This window comes from Lutra lutra, chromosome 14 (genome assembly GCF_902655055.1).
Source record: "Lutra lutra chromosome 14, mLutLut1.2, whole genome shotgun sequence".
NCBI classification, from domain to species: domain Eukaryota; kingdom Metazoa; phylum Chordata; class Mammalia; order Carnivora; family Mustelidae; genus Lutra; species Lutra lutra.
Genome location: NC_062291.1, coordinates 31,494,671 through 31,511,136, shown reverse-complemented (window position 1 = coordinate 31,511,136; position 16,466 = coordinate 31,494,671). Strand labels below are relative to the sequence as shown.

At 42.0% G+C, this 16,466-nt stretch overlaps 1 protein-coding gene across 1 annotated transcript in view; it reads right to left on the bottom strand.

Annotated features, from left to right (window-relative positions):
- Positions 1 to 11,671: 11,671 nt before the first annotated feature.
- Positions 11,672 to 16,466, bottom strand: part of KIFBP (kinesin family binding protein) — a 36,477-nt gene continuing 31,682 nt past the window's right edge. The window contains exon 7 of the mRNA XM_047702125.1: positions 11,672 to 13,112. Coding sequence (XP_047558081.1) covers positions 12,237 to 13,112 — 876 coding nt within the window. The 3' untranslated portion in view covers positions 11,672 to 12,236. The remainder of the gene's footprint in view (positions 13,113 to 16,466) is intronic.

Sequence of the window (16,466 nt, the reverse complement as noted above, 5' to 3'; positions counted from 1 at the left end):
TCAGCTGGGGTCATGATCTCAGGGTTGTGCAATCCATCCCCGCATCCGGCTGACTGCTCAGTGGAGAACTGGCTTGGGATTCTCTCTCTCTCCCTCTGCCCCTTCCCCTGCTTGCTCTCTAAAATAAATAAATCTCTAAAAAAAAAAAAGTCATACCAATCTGTATTGAGCTGGAGAAAGCTTTATGATAAATTATTAAATTGGGGAGAGAAGCAAGTTGCAGAGTAAGATTTTGAGTCCATTTTTGTAGAACAACAAAAAAAAGGAACTCGTATCTGTGTTCACATGTTTAAATATATGTATTTAAGCATAGATAAAGGTGAAGAAGGGCACCTCCCATACAGTTAACTTAGATTCTGCAATGCAAGGGTGGAGAAAAACGAGGGGAGATTTTCGTATGTCTCCGTACTTGACTGGTTATAACAAGCATCTATTACTTTAATTTAAAAATTTAATAAACCAAGAAAAAGCAGATATAGGACCTAAGAAAGAGGGACTCCACCCTGAAAATGCACCAAAAGGAAGTCCTGGGAAGAGACCTGAGCATGACATCTGGAGAAGCATCTGTGCGGACTGAAGCAGGAAGAAGGGCTCCTGGACGGAGGGCTTTGAGGGGGAAGAGGAGGAATATGGGATCATGAAAGTGAGTTTGACAAGCAGAATAATAAGGGCAGATACAGAAGGAGGGACAAGGCAGTTAGAAACTCCAAAAAGGACAGAAATCTGCACTGCAAAATGAATATTATCATGGTCTATTTTACTTAATTCTGCAGTGGATGATATTTACATAATCACTGCAATGTAGTTTATTTACCAGCTTTTAGAGTCTTAAAAAGATAGGAGCGCGTGTGTGGCTCAGTTGGTTAAGCATCCGACTCTTGGTTTCAGCTCAAGTAATCATCTGAGGATCTTGGGATCTAGCTCCATGTTGGGCTCCTCACTCAGGGGGAGTCTGTTTAAGATTCTCTCTCTCTCCCTCTGCCCCTCCTCCCACTTGTTCTCTCAATCTCTCAGTCTCTCTCTCTCTCTTTCTCAAATAACAAATAAATAAAATCTTTAAAAAAATACATTTCTTAAGGCTATAGCTGCCATAATAGTGATTTCTCTGATGGATCTGGGCAAAGTCAATTGAAAAGTACTGGAAAGGATTTGCCATTCTAGATGCTATTAAGAACATTCATGATGAAGAACTGGCTGGCTCAGTCCGTAGAGCATGTGACTCTCGACCTCGGGGTTTGTAAGTTCGAGCCCCACATTGGGTGTAGAGGCCCCTTAAAATTTTTTTTTAAATCTCAAAAATAAAAAAGAATATTCACGGGGCACTTGGGTGGCTCAGTGGGTTAGGCCTCTGCCTTTGGCTCAGGTCATGATCTCAGGGTCCTGGGATCGAGCCCCGCATCGGGCTCTCTGCTCAGTAGGAAGCCTGCTCCCCCCCACCCCGCCTGTCTCTCTGCCTACTTGTGATCTCTGTCTGTCAAATAAATAATAAAATCTTTGAAAAAAAAAAAGAATATTCATGACTCATGGGAAGTGGTCAAAATATCAACATGTACAGGAGTGTGGAAGAAGTTGATGCCAGCCCTCATGGAGGACTTCATGGGGTTGGAGACCTTGGTGGAGGAAGTAACTGCAGATGTGGTGGAAACAGCAAGAGAACTAGAATGAGAACTAGAACTAGAACTAGAACTAGAACTAGAACCAGAACTAGAACTGGAACTAGAAGGAGAGCCTGGAGCTGGGGCTTCGTGGCTACAAACTCATGGCCAAACCTGAACAGCTGGGGAGTTGCTTCTTCTGGATCAGCAGACAAAGTGGTTTCTGGGGATGGGAACTAGTCCTGGTGAAGACGCTGTGAAGGCGGCTGAAATGACAACTAAGGACTTAGAATATCACAACCACTCAGAGCAGGGGCAGGGCTTGAGAGGACGGACCCCAGTTTTGAAAGAAGTTCTACTGTGGGAAAAATGCTATCCAACAGCATCCCATCTGACAGAGACATCATCCATGAAAGGGACAGTTAATCAGTGAGGCAACATGCATTGTGTCTTCAGAAATCCCTGCAGCCGCCCCAACCTTTAGCAGCCACCATCCCCGTCGGTCAGCCGCCATTGATACTGAAGCAAGACCCTCCACCAGCAGAAAGATGATGACTCAAAGAAAGCTCAGCTGATGGCTAGATTTTTTTTTTTTAAGCAATCAAATATTGTTCAATTAAGGTGTGGACATTTTTTTTTGACATAATGCTACTGCACACTTAACAGACTATGGGACAGTATAAACATCACTCTTACACGCACTGGGAAACCAAAAAATTCATTTGACTCACTTGATGCCTACATTCACTTTATTGTGGGGGTCTGGAACCGAACCCATGAAATGTCTGAGCTTTATCTGTACTACATATATAGTCTAACCAAAAACAGTATCAGTATTGAGACATATTAAAGAGGCAAGGAGGGGAAGTAGGGGACTGTAAGTGGAAGAAGCCGAGACGATGCTAAAAATTGATAAATCAAGAAACAGTGATATAAAGGTATTAGTATCACATATCTGAGTAGCCACCAAAAGACAGTTAACACAGGTTCCCTCTTGGGAGTGGCTGAAGTGGTATGTGGGGAAGACCAGTACCAGGGACTGCTGCTTTCCATTTTATACTCCTTGAAACTATTTTTATTTTTGTTAGATTTTATTTATTTATTTGAGAGAGAGAGCGAGCGAGAGAGAGAGCACATGTAGGGGTGGGGGGGTAGCAGTGGGAGAGGGAGAAGCAGGCTCCCTACTGAGCAGGGAGCCCGATGCAGGACTCAAACCCAGGACCCTGAGATCATGACCTGAACTGAAAGCAGAGACTTAACGACTGAGCCAACCAGAAAACCCCCCTTGAAACCATTTTTAAATGAAGCATGTTTCTTACATAGATTTTTTAAAAATAGTATTTAAAGTAACTTTTTAAAAATACTAATTCAAAGGGATACATGCACCTGGTGTTTATTGCAGTATTACTTATAGTAGCCAAATTATGGAAACAGCCCAAGTGTCCATCAACCGACCAATGGATAAATGGCATATACACAAATGGAATATTACTCAGTCATAAAAAGAATGACATTTTGCCATTTGCAACAACGTGGATGGAGCTGGAGAGTATTATGCTAAGCAAAATAAGTCAGAGAAAGACAAATATCATATGATTTCACTCATCTCTGGAATTTAAGAAACGTAACAAATAAGCAAAGGAAAAAAGAAAGAGAAAGAGAAAAAGGCAAACCAAGAAATGGGCTCTTAACTATAAAGAACAAACTCATGGTCACCACAGGGGAGGTGGGTAGGGGGGTGAGTGAAACAGGTGATGGGGATTAAGGAGGGCACTTGTGATGTGCACTGGGTGTTGTATGGAAGTGATGAATCACTAAATTCTACTCCTGAAACTAATATTGCACTGTATGTTAACTAACTGGAATTTAAATAAACACTTGAAAAAGAAAATTAACTTTTTAAAAAAAGATTTTATGTATTTATTTATCAGAGAGAGAGAGAACACAAGGAGGGGGAACTGCAGGCAGGAGAAGCAGGGTCCCCGCTGAGCAAGGAGCCCGATGTGGGACTCAGATCCCAGGACCCGGGGATCATGACCTCAGCCAAAGGCAGATGCTTAACTGACTGAGCCTCCCAGGTGTCCCTAAATTATTTTTTTTTAAAGGAAATGAATGCAATTGTGTGTGTGTCTAAGTAACATTTGGCAATTAGTGAACTTACACACTGATGATAATTAGTACCTTAGAAACGGATGATATTGCCCCAGGGAGCCTGGAGAGACTGAGAACCTAGGTCAAATCCCAAGTATCATCATATTTAAGTGACAGATTGAAAGGCTATTAAAACATAAGAAGAGGCTGGCAAGGTAGAAGTAGTGCAGTGTGGTGGAAGGATGGGCAGGAGTGACGAGGACTGACAGATTTCCACTGTGCATGGAACCTCCTTAGCAGCATGGAGGTCCCAGGACTTCTGGGCAGTGGCTCAGTCGACATGCGCATGTACAGGTACATTAGATTATATGCCCTATATGTACGTACACTGGTATCTTGGACCGACTGACTACAGAAGTATGAAGGGATGACTGTATTTTTCTCATTCACAGAGTTCAAGTTCTCGTCCACCTGGCATGCAACTCTCCTCCCCTCCAAAAAGAAGACAGTATTAATGGCAGGTCCAAGTACAAACCTGTCTCCATTCTGCAAGTTGGGGGTTTCCCAAGGGAAGGGCCACAATCTATACTACTGGAGGAAGGACTGCATCTTCATAAGCATGCACTCAATTTTTCTTCTAACCAGAAGTTGCCAGAACACAGTCTTTCTTAGGGTGTGAGAGCAAAGAAACCTGTGTATTTGTTTCACCCTAAACTTGTCAGTTTCCTGAGCCATAGGCCTGGCTCTATATGCAGAGTAGCTAGTACCACACCACTGGGGAAATGATTTGGGTATTTCCATTCAAATCTTCCAAGAACTGCTGCTTGGCAAACAACCTTTCCTTTTTCTTGCCACCCTTGAGGCATTCTAGAATATTCTTGAGGGGTCGTTAGAAAGTCCCTAACTCTCATCCTGGAGCTTCCCCTTGGGCCCTAAGAGACCTGCAGCTGTGGTTACCAGGCTGGGCACCTCACTGGCATGCACCCGGCAGAATTCTGCTGGTGAAGGGGGATGCTTAGGGAAGCTGGAAGAGACAGTCGCAGCTTCTTGGCCACCTAAAATTGCTGAGAATGTTCATTTTGTCCCTCTATCCCCAGGCTGGGTTTTCTTGGGAACCAAAGGCACAGAGTAGTTCTCTGGTTCTGGAAGCTTCTCTCTAAAAAGCTGTTCCAGTACATTCTAGCTCACCTTCCTCCTCTTAATTCTAAGAGCAGGGGTTCTTGTATTTATTATACATAAGAATCACACTGGGGTTGTACTAAAATGTAGATTCCTAGATCCCATCCCCAGAGTTTCTAATTCGTTCTGGGCCAGAGCCTGGGAATCTGCATTTTACTAGGTGCCTGTAAATGATGCTGAAGCAGGTTGTGCTGGGACTTTAGGAAACACTGTCCTATAGCTTGTGCTAATGCAACCAGTTATTAAAAATATGATCTTAAGTATGATTACCCTAATTATCCAATAGTCATGAACCATCATTAAAAATTAAATTCCTGCTGCTGGCCCTGGAACAACACAGTAGCCCATGTGAGAAGCAGCTTAATTACCAATCAGTACCTGAATTTGGAGTTCTTATTTGAAACCTAGTGATTTTGTCTCTGGCAGCTTAGACCCATCTCTGCTGAACAGCTTCACCCAAGCCTCTCCTACCTTATCAGCTGCCCTGGAGGGCGTCTGCCTAGTTCTTGAAGCATCCCCAAGGACTCCCAAAGTGACATATATAACGCATAATCATATATCATTCCAATCATACCTTCCATGTTTGGTATACATGCTCCATCAACTTCACAAGATAAGATAATGCGTATTATTTTCAAATTAAGGAGGTAAAAGTGGGCCCATTAATTACAAGTTAGAACACTCTGGCACATACCCAGGGAATGAAACTTAAGCTCTCTTCCAGAGGAGCCTAGGAATCATCTCTCTATACTTGTTAATGAAAGGTAATGAGATTCTATGGTCTCTGTGCACAGAAAATCATACGAAGGATTAAATACTCAGAAGCAGAGTTTAAAACTCTTGGGTCTAAAAGGACAAGTTCCTAATGTAAAGCCAGCCCACGGTTTTGCATAATCAGTAGAGCAGATTGAAATTATTCCGTTCTCATTGTTAGGATTTCTTACGTGACTGTACCATTTTCTCAGTATCCAAGCAATAGGTTTCGGCTGAAAATTAAAAGCATAAAAAGCATCCGAATGAGATAATAGATGACTTTCAAGGGTGATGAGTCTCTTGATAACCAAATCTGCCTGAGGGTGCTAACAGGAAAGGCAAAGTGATTAAGATAACCAGTGGAGAAAAAGCGAGTGAGATAATTCAGAAGGAAGTGGGGGGAAAGAGCTCTGTGCTGATAGCTGGTATGTGGCTGTGTGGGTCATGCCAGACTGAGAAACTCATTATTATCCAGCAGGTTCTTTGGCTTTCTTTTTTTAAAGACATTTAATTATTTATTTACTGGAGAGAGGGCAAGCACGCACACACAAATGGGGGGAGGGGCAGCGGGGAAGGGAGAGGGAGAGCGAATCCCAAGCAGACTCCTCACAGGGTGCATAGCCCAACGTGCAGCTCGATCTCACAACTCTGACATCATGACCTGAGCTGAAACCGAGAGTTGAATGGATGCTTAACAGACTGAACCACCCAGAGACCCCTTAAAGACTTTAAGTCACCTCTACGCCCAACATGGGGCTTGAACCTAAATCCCAAGATCGAGAGTCATACGCTCTACCAGCTGAGTCAGCCATGCACTCTGGTTTTTTAAATTTTCTTAACTGTAATTTTGAACCCTATTTTCATATAGGCAAGATCAAGGCCTTCTTGTTACTTCCTATAGATAAAAAATTAATATTAGGTCATGGCCTTTCTGAAAAAGAAGTTACTGCCTTAGAGTCTGGTTGGATTACATGTGTTGTGTGGGTTATCTGGGTGAGTTCATGAGAACTATATTTTTTCTGAGATTCCTCCTTGACACATAGTTCCTGCCTTCTTGAATTTTTTCCCATTCTAGGTTTTCCCCAAGTCTAATAATAATAAAAAGTCATGATAAAAACAATTTGAATGGATATTATGGCTTCCAATTGTTTTTTTTTTTTTTTCTTCCTCCCTAAGATTCCATGTCTCTAGAGTACAAAATGACCAAAGGCCCATTTATGTATGGCCTCCTACAACACGGGTACATCTATACCTACTGGGCCATTTAGAAAATATTGCTGTCCTGACATCTTTGAGTTTTCTCTCTTCATATCTCCTAACTAGTAGCTAACTGTGATAATCGAAAGCAGACATGTAGTGTGGGTAGCTATGAAAAGTTTGGAAATACTGCAACAGATACTTAGGTACAAAATAATCCTTTAAAAATATATATAGATATAATTATGGTTTGGACAATATGTGATTTTTGGTTAATCTGGCTAACTTGATGGCTTGTCAGCAATTTTACTCGAAGTGTAGTTTTCCACTGAAACTAAAAGTCCTAGAACTAGCGGCTTGTGAACTTTGTAAAAGATGTGAATATTGACCTTAGTTCAAGTTAATAGCTCTGCCACTGGCAAGCCACGTGACCTTGGGTACATCACGGAAGCTTACTCTCCAAGCCTGTTTCACATTCTGGAAAAGGGGTGTAATTGTACACATGGCCTAAAGTTTTTGAGGCAAATATATGAAATTACGTATGTAAAGTACTTAGTAGAGCGCCTGGAGTAGATTAGTGCTAAGTAACACTAGCTTCTGTAGGTATGTTATATATAACATATGAATAAACTCCAAAAGTAAACAGTAAAAGCAAGAGTTGGCAAACCATGCCCACCTGGTTGCCCCATTTCTGTGAGTGAGGGTTTATTAGAGCAGAGCTCCATTTATTCTTGTCTTGTCTACAGCAGGATCAAAGAGTTGCAACTGATCATATGGTCCAGAAAGTCTAAAATAATGATCGTCCTTTACAGAAAGCCCTTTACAGAAAGCTTGCCAACCCCTGAGCAGAAGAAGAAATTTAACTGTCCAAAACAAATAGCCTTGAGAGTGTGAACAGGTTGCGGAGCCTGGCCGGCTGCTTATGGGACATGCGACTCTTGATCTCAAGGTCGTGGAGTTCAAGCTCCACACTGGGTGTAGACAGTACTTAAATAATTAAATCATTCTTTGAAGTGTGGGCAGGTCTATTTTCTAGTCAAAAACCAAAAAGAAAAATACACATCAAGCCCCTCCTCTCAGATCATCATGGGAGAAACTGAAAGCATCGCCTCAAGCTGTGACCTGAAAAGCAGAGATGAACATGTGCATGACCCAGAACACTCCACTAGGTTACAGACAACTGCGAAAACTTTCTCTGAGGACTTGCAAGGGAAGAGGAAGAGTCTCCCTGAGAGTAACAGCAAAGGAGTAAGAACAGCATTTAAACAAACCTGTTTCCATGCTTAGCATCACTCGCCTTCACGGAGATGCAAATCGAAACCACAGTGAGACATCACCTCATAGCTGTCAGAATGGCTACAACTCAGAAACTGAAGAAACAAGTGTTGGCAAGGATGTGGAGAAGGAACCCTCTCGCACTGTTGGGAATGCAAACTGGTGCAGCCACTGTGGAAAACTGTATGGATGTTCCTCAAAAAACTAGAATTATTGTATGAGCCACTTATTCCACTGCTGGGTATTTACCCAAAGAATTTGAAAATTTACACACCTGTATGTTTACTGCAGCACTGTTGACAACAGCCATGGGAGGAAGCAGCCCAAGTGTCCATTGGTTGATGAATGAGAAAGATGTGACAGAGAAAGAATGAGAGAGAGAGAGAGAGAGAGAGAGAGAAAATGAGAAAATGAATATGGAATATTACTCAGCCATTAAAAAGGGTGACGTTGGCGGAGCCTGACTGATCGGTCAGTGGAGCGTGCAACTCTTGATCTTGTAGTCATGAGTTTGAGCCCCACACTAGGTGTGGAGATTACTTAAAAATAATTTTTTTTAAAGATTTTATTTATTTATTTGACAGAGAGAGATCACAAGCAGGCAGAGAAGTAAGCAGAGAGGAGGAAGCAGGCTTCCCGCTGAGCAGAGAGCCCGACGCAGGGCTCGATCCCAGGACCCTGAGATCACAACCTGAGCCAAAGGCAGCAGCTTAACCCACTGAGCCACCCAGGCACCCTAAAATAATTTTTTAAATCTTAAAAAAAAACAAAACAAAAACAGGTGAAGTTTTGCCATTTGCAAGAGTATGGATGGATCTGGAGAGTTTAATGCTGAGTAGAGTAAGTTGGTCAGAGGACAGGTGCCTTATGATTTCATTCACATGTGGAATGTAAGAAACAAAACACCCAAACAAATTAAAGAGAAACCAAGAAACAGACCCTTAAGTCTAGTGAACAAACACGGCTGCCAGAGGGCAGGTGTATGGAGGCATGAAAAAGGTGAAGGGGATTTAGAGCACGCTCATCTTGATGAGCACTGGCTATACAGAACTGCTGAATCACTGTACTGTACACCTGAAATGAATGTAACACTATGTTAAGGATACTGGAATTTAAAAAATATTTGCGAAAATATAAAATATGCCACTTTTGGGGGGAAAAAGCTTCAATTTTCATAAAAGTTTGTTTCAATCAAATGGGTTCAATTGCCATTTTAACATAAACTGCTAACATCTTCTTAATTTGAATTTTCAGTGGGACAAATACAGAAAGTTATACTATACATAAACAAAAGCCTTTTGGCGTCCTCAATAATTTTAAGTGCAAAGGGGTCTTGAGACCACAAAGTTTGAGAACTACTAATTTAGAGAAGCAACGCAGTGTTGGAGGACAGCTGTCTCTGGGAAGCAAGGCTCAGGAAAAGCCATCTGTAGAGTCAGGTATGCAAACAGAATGCAGGACTGCGAGACAGCAGGTCAGCTGCTCTGCTGATAACCAAAGACACAGTCTTAAAATATGAACAGTCACCACAGACAGCAAACGATAAACAGCAGAGTATGTGGACGGTTCTAAGGATAAAGACTGGTTTCAAGACCAGTGCCTGTGATACCTGAATAATATCGTTTGAACTCAAGTTGAATAACACAGTTGGGAGGAAAAAAGTGCTCAAGGCTCACAAGGCTGTGTCTTACGAACCATCTTCTCAGAGATTAAAATAATGATTAGCACACAGAAGGAGCTCAGCAGTTGTTAAAGGAATAGTGAATGACTAGATAAATGCAGTTATGAAACTGAGTCAGTTGGTAGCAGAACAGCTCTATCAAGAAAGGCTTATAACAGGGGGATTTGTTCTAGAATCAGTTTTCAAAAGACAGCTGAAGAAATGAGAGCAGCTGAGATGCAGTCATTATCACTTGTCCCCAAGAACACTCCCTCCCATCTCGAGCCCCTTCACTTTCCTTTTAAAGTCAGATTAGTGGATTTATTAGCCATCATTTCATCTCAAGCATCTTAACATCCTAAACAAAACTCTTAACTCTAACCCCTCATTCCTTCATAGCAACACATTTCTCCTGCACACTCCAACTTAATATGGTTCCTGATTCTTCTCTTCCGCTCATGCCTTCCATTTAATCCTTTAACATGTCCTGTCATTCTGTTTGCAAAGCACATATGGAATTTATCCACTCCTCTCCATCCCTCCTCTATCACTCTAGTCCAAACCACTCAGATTAATCTTAATGGAACCAGCTTGTCTCCCTGTTACCTTCCCCCCAGCCCTGTGCCTGCCCCTTCCCTTCCAATTTACTCTCTCCCTCGGAGCCAGAGTGGTTTCTTATATGCCAATCAGATCATGCCACTCTCCTTTTAAAATTCTACAAAGGTGGGGCGCCTGCGTGGCTCAGCGGGTTAAAGCCTCTGCCTTCAGCTCGGGTCATGATCTCACGGTCCTGGGATCCAGCCCTGCATCGGGCTTTCTGCTCAGCAGGGAGCCTGATTCCTCCTCTCTCTCTGCCTGCCTCTCTGCCTACTTGTGATCTCTGTCAAATAAATAAATAAAACCTTAAAAAAAAATTCTACAAAGGTTTCCCACTGTACATAGAATAAAATGCAAACTCCTTCTCCTCCTCTACAAAACCTTCTCTGTCTGGACTCTCTGTCTGTGCCTGACCGACCCCATTCCACAATCCTCATCTGCTGCAGCCACACCGGCCTTTCCTATCTTCTAAAGCCAAGTGGCTTCCTCCACTTCTTCCAGCCTGAGCGCCCAGCACGCTCCAGAATACGCCACCACAGGATCTTGACCGCCTTTTCCCCCCGTCTGGTTCTCAATGTCACCTTCTACATTTTCAGAGGCCTCTCCAGATGACCGTAGCTAAATCAGGCACCCCTTCCTATTAAATGTTTACCGTATCAACTCTGGTTCCTTCCTTAACAGCACTCCTGACCCGACATCACTCTGCTCGTTGGTTCAGTTGCTCCGTGATGGCAGGACCTTGTTGATCTTGTTCATCACGGTGTCCTCTATGCTTACAGCAGCGAGAACAGTACCTGACCCACATCCAACACCTAACAATCAATATTAAATATGGAGTGAGTTATACATGGCTGTCATGCTGATTCTTTTTTCTTCCTGAAAAATTGATGTCAGAGAAAAAGCAGGGTGTTTATCACACATAGAGTCGACTGAGTCCTAGGCTTTCCAAAGCAAATTAATAGGCAAGCCAACAGACACAGAGATTCTCTGCATCAAACCTTACAACCGATCTTGATTTTTGTGCTTCACAGGGACTCCATTTCAATTCTTCATTTCTTGAAATGACTAACGTATATTAATGATGTTATTTTGAAGTACATATTCTTTTTCAAAAGTGCTTCAAGGTTTATAAATACACCAAAATGCTCTTGTAAGAAACTCAGCCAGTAGATTTTTCCAGCACAGAGACTATCTGTGCTGGTTTGGAATGAGGTTTTAATGTTTTCTAACTGTGAGATGAGGCCCAAGAAATATTCTTCTCTGGCTTCAAGTAGAGCAATACACTCGAAGTGCCAAAAATAAAATGAATTCTTAAAAGAAAACAAAAGAGTAAATGGAAGCTTTTATTAGTGAAACAAGTCAATTTATTTCCAACAAGGCCTTTTCCTCTATAAATGAGATAAACTACTTTACAGTACTTTGCAACAATATAACTTAGTTTTTTGATGTTATCAGAAAAGGAGCGATTTCTCTGGGAATTAGGAAAGTAAGTATTTTGGGAAGAATAACTACAAGAAGTTACTTTTTAATTAACAGGCTTATCTACCAGGTATGTATGTAACTCCGGAGTTGTTCCTCTTAACAAATCTATCAAGTACTAGCCAACAAAGAACCTACCTTTAGAAACTGAGGCAGGAAAGGTTTCTACTTAAATAGGAAACAAGCAATCTAACATACCAATCACATGTCACCTTAACAAGGCAATTTACATAATTAGGTATAAATTATCTTTATGTTGATTAAGGTCCTAGCAAAGACAATTGGTATGTTATATCAAGTTCAAACTGCACTCATCTGGCTAGAAAGGTAAACATCACAATGGAATGGGGTTTGTTTGACTAAGGGGAAATCTCTCTTTAATATTGCACTTTCATTAAAAACAAGGATTATTAAGTCAAGGCCATCTTGGTTCTAAATCTCTCCATTTTTGTTGGAAGAAGACTCACCATCTCTTTACTAAGTTCTAACTCAACTTCTATTTCCTGGGCAGCCTCAGGGTGCTTTTCACAGTAATCAACAATAAATTTGTAATGTTCCAACGATGTTGCCAAATTTTCTAGCTCTTTCTTGGGATCTGCAGTGATGATTTTGCCATAGAGACGGGCAACTCGAAACTTAGCTAACATGGCAGGGCGAAGAACATCTTCCCCTATGTGCTCAGGAAAGACTTTATTTGGGTCTCTCAGGGAGTCTAGGAAGAGCTGGTAGTACTTCAACGCTGACTTATTGAGATTATTTATTTTTTTTACAATGTGTGAATCGGGGTCCCTCAGCTTGTCGGCAATGGCAACCTTCAAATCCATCATGTCATAGTACGCATGTGCAATCTCAAACTGAATCTGCCTGTTGACCAACAGGTAATACTGTGGATTCAGGTCCACAATGAGGGGCTCTAGCATGGCTATTCTCCGTTTATGCATCTTGCACCGTCTCTCCATATCGGTTTCAAAGAAGGCGAGCACCTTAAACAGAGCACTGTGGTCTTGGACCACTTCGATATGGTCAGTGACATAACCATCAATCTGAAAGAACTCTTTTGCCTCAAAGACATAGTGTTGACCCAGTAAGAAAAGTTCTCTGGCTTCTTCAAAATCTAAAGGTCTCAGATAGCTCACTTTCTCTTCCACCGCGGAGATGGCGTCACACAGCTCACCGGTTCCAAACTGTACAGCTTTCTTCCTCACCCTTTCTTCCTCATCTAATTCTTTTTTCCTTAAAGCTCTAAGTTCAGATTGTTTATCAAGATCAAGCTCTCCTATGTTGTCCTGAAAGAAAAAAATACATTATGGTGAGACAGCACACTGATCTCCTGCTGTCAAATAATATTATGGCAAACTAAAGAAGAAAGAAAAGAAAGCCCTCTTTCTTAGCTGGGTTTATGGAGGTACCATAATCTTACACATCTTTTAAAACTCCTTTCTTCTAATTATATTTCAATTGTATTAAAAATGTAAGAACAAGAAAAAGATATTTAAATCAAATAAGCTGCTTATACATGACTTTCCTCTTCAGGGAGCTAAAACTCATTTATAGTTTCTCTTTTCAGGTAAGATAAATACGTATGAAAGAACCTTAGAGACTGTGAAACATTATACACATGCAATATTAATATTTTAATATTAGAATGCGACTGTAATCTATATCCTAAAAATACTACACCAAGATGCCATTAAGATTAATGATATGATGTCTATGCTAGAAGTTATTTAGAGAAATACAGAGAAATGTCCTAGGTCTCAAAGACACTCAAGTGAAGACACAGTTAAATCTACTGTCAAAGAAATCTCCCCCTACCTCTCAGGACAGGAAAAAGAAAAAAAAAAGGTAAAATGGTTTAAAAAAATAGACTAAGCAGAGTGCCTTGCTGGCTCAACTGGTTAAGTGTCTGCCTTCAGCTGGGGTCATTATCCCACGGTCCTGGGATCAAGCCCCGCATCTGACTCCTTGCTCGGTAGGAAGCCTGCTTCTCCCTCTCACTCTGCCTGCTGCTCCCCTACTTGTGCGTACATGCTTTCTCTCTCATTCTCTCTCAAATAAATAAAATCTTAAAAAAAAAAAAAAGAGAGAGAGAGAGATTAAGCTCAGGGTGTCTGCATGGTTCAGTCGGTGAAGTGTCCTGCTCTTGGTTTCAGCTGACGTCATTATCTCATGTGTCCTGGGATCAAGCCCTGCGGTAGGCTCCTGGCTCAGCACAGAATCTGCTTGAGATTCTCTCCCCCTCCCTTTTTGCCCCTCCTCCCACTCATACTCCCACCACTCTCTCTCTCTCAAATAAATCTTAAAAAAAAAAAAAAAAAAAAAGAAAATACTAAATTCATCTTCCTCTTCCTGGCCAATAAAACTGAACATCAGATCCCTCTATGCTCCCCCCGCCCAAGCCTTTTCTTCCTGTCACTCAACATTGTCTCTTGATCTGCACTGTTCAAAACAATAGCTGGTGACCGCATGTGGATGACTGACTCCTGGGCACTGGAAATGCAGCACGTTCAAACTGAAATGTGGGCTGTATCCACATGATATACCCAATTCTAAGACTTAAATCAAAAATAATTTTAAATCTCTTTAATATCAATGACAATTTTTAAAATATAATCTGGGTAATAAAAGGTATAAAGTTAATTCACCCTTCCTCCTTTTTTAATGTGGCCATTAGAAAACTGAAAATTACATACAGGGCTGGTATTCGATTTCTACTGGATGGCGCCGCCCTCTAGGTGACTGTGCGCACCCACGGCTGCAACCATTTCCCATGTGATGATGCCTCACAGCGCTACAGCTACAGCCACACCTCTTCACGAGCTGCAGCCCTGTATCCAAAGCCCCCCACAGACCTCTCCTGTCAGAACACCCAAAGGCTCCTCATCTGCAGGATGTCCACAGCAGAACTCCTGTTCTTCTGCTGCTGCTTCCTACCCTAGTACTGTCTGAGTGAAGACGCCTCCGTCTACCTGGACAGTCAACAGCCCGGAAATCATCCTTGAGCTGTCCCTCCTTGCTCCCCTTTACCCCACACTTTCAGTCTGTCTCCAAGTCCTTTACATTTGCTTCCCGAAGAGCTCTGGAATCCATTCTTTCCTCTTCCATCTGTCCTGACACCACCCCAGACCAAGCTCCCTTCACCTCCCACCTGGACTGTCACAGTGCTCTTCTACCTAATCTCCCTCCTCTCCTGGTACTTCCCCTCAATTCGCCCCCCAAGCGACTATTCCAAAACACTTCAAGCCTCCACTCCTCAAAGGCCCTGTTTATGCCAGCCCCCTTCTGACTCTGTCTTAGCTCACGTGCTCTCCCACTCTGCCCAGCCTCACAGGCCTTTGTCCACCCCATCTAATACTACACTCCCTGTGCTGCTTCCGCTCGCGGGAATCCTGAACTTCCATTTTTCCAGTCCAGCTAATTCCGACTCATTCCCAGAGCATCCTTCACATGCTATTTCCCCTTACATGTCCTCTGGCATGGTGTCTCTCCTTTGTGGAACTGACCCAAGGTACACTTCTACATGAAGGAAAACCCCAAGTCTACTCTTCTTCCTCCTTGGACAACGACCAGCACAAAGCTGGCGTAAGTACATCTGTGTAGGTCTTAAACTTGAGTTGAAGAAAGTTTTTCAGGGGAACAGATAATCAAAGGAGGAAGTTAAAGTAGCAAAGTCAGATTAAGAAGAATCTGAGTCATTTCAGAGCAGGCGACTATTAAAAGCAGTTTCAAGCAATCAGGTGTAAGTCCTGGTGCCCAGTCTGGGAAGCATCAAGTAAGTGGTGGGTAGGAGTTAAATGACAGTCTATTTCGCTTGGCACAATTACTTCAAATGCAGGCCCTAAGTCTCCCAAATCTTATTTACTTACTTGCTCCCTGGCTGTTTGCTTATTTACATGCTTTCCTGGCTGCTTTCTGAGCAGAAGCAAGTTGATGGCTTTTCCTAGCTCCAGCTTCTCTAGACATAAAACTATCTAGCTCTCCCTATTTCCTTTCTTTCCCAAATATGCCTCACCTTTACCCTCTACCTCTAAAATGTTCTCATCCTTGCACGATGTATGCTTTTGGGGTTTTGTGGTTTGGTTTTCTTTTGTTTAGTAGTTTCATAAGTTCTATATTATCACTAGTAAAAATTATTGTATTTTAATGCATGCAAAAAAAAAAAAAAAAAGCCTAACTCCTCCAGGAAAGTTTTCTATGTATCTATGTTTAGTATACTGCATCCAAATGATTTACTTTCCTCCTTAGTGGTTAGAAAATAGGATTCAGGGGCGCCTGGGTGGCTCAGTGGGTTAAAGCCTCTGCCTTCAGCTCAGGTCATGATCGCAGAGTCCTGGGATCAAGCCCCCCATCGGGCTCTCTGCTTAGCAGGGAGCGTGCTTCCTCCTCTCTCTCTCTCTCTCTGCCTGCCTCTCTGCCTACTTGTGATCTCTGTCAAATAAATGAATAAAATCTTTATTAAAAAAAAAAGAAAGTAGGATTCAGTATGGATTAGCATATATATGTTAATTTAACTCTGATAACAATAACATTATTAGGTTAAGTACTGTTATCAACTCCACCTCCTTTGTGAGAAAATTGAGACAAAGAGAGATTAAGTAAAATGCCATAAACATACAACTACTATAAACTGGCAGGGCTAT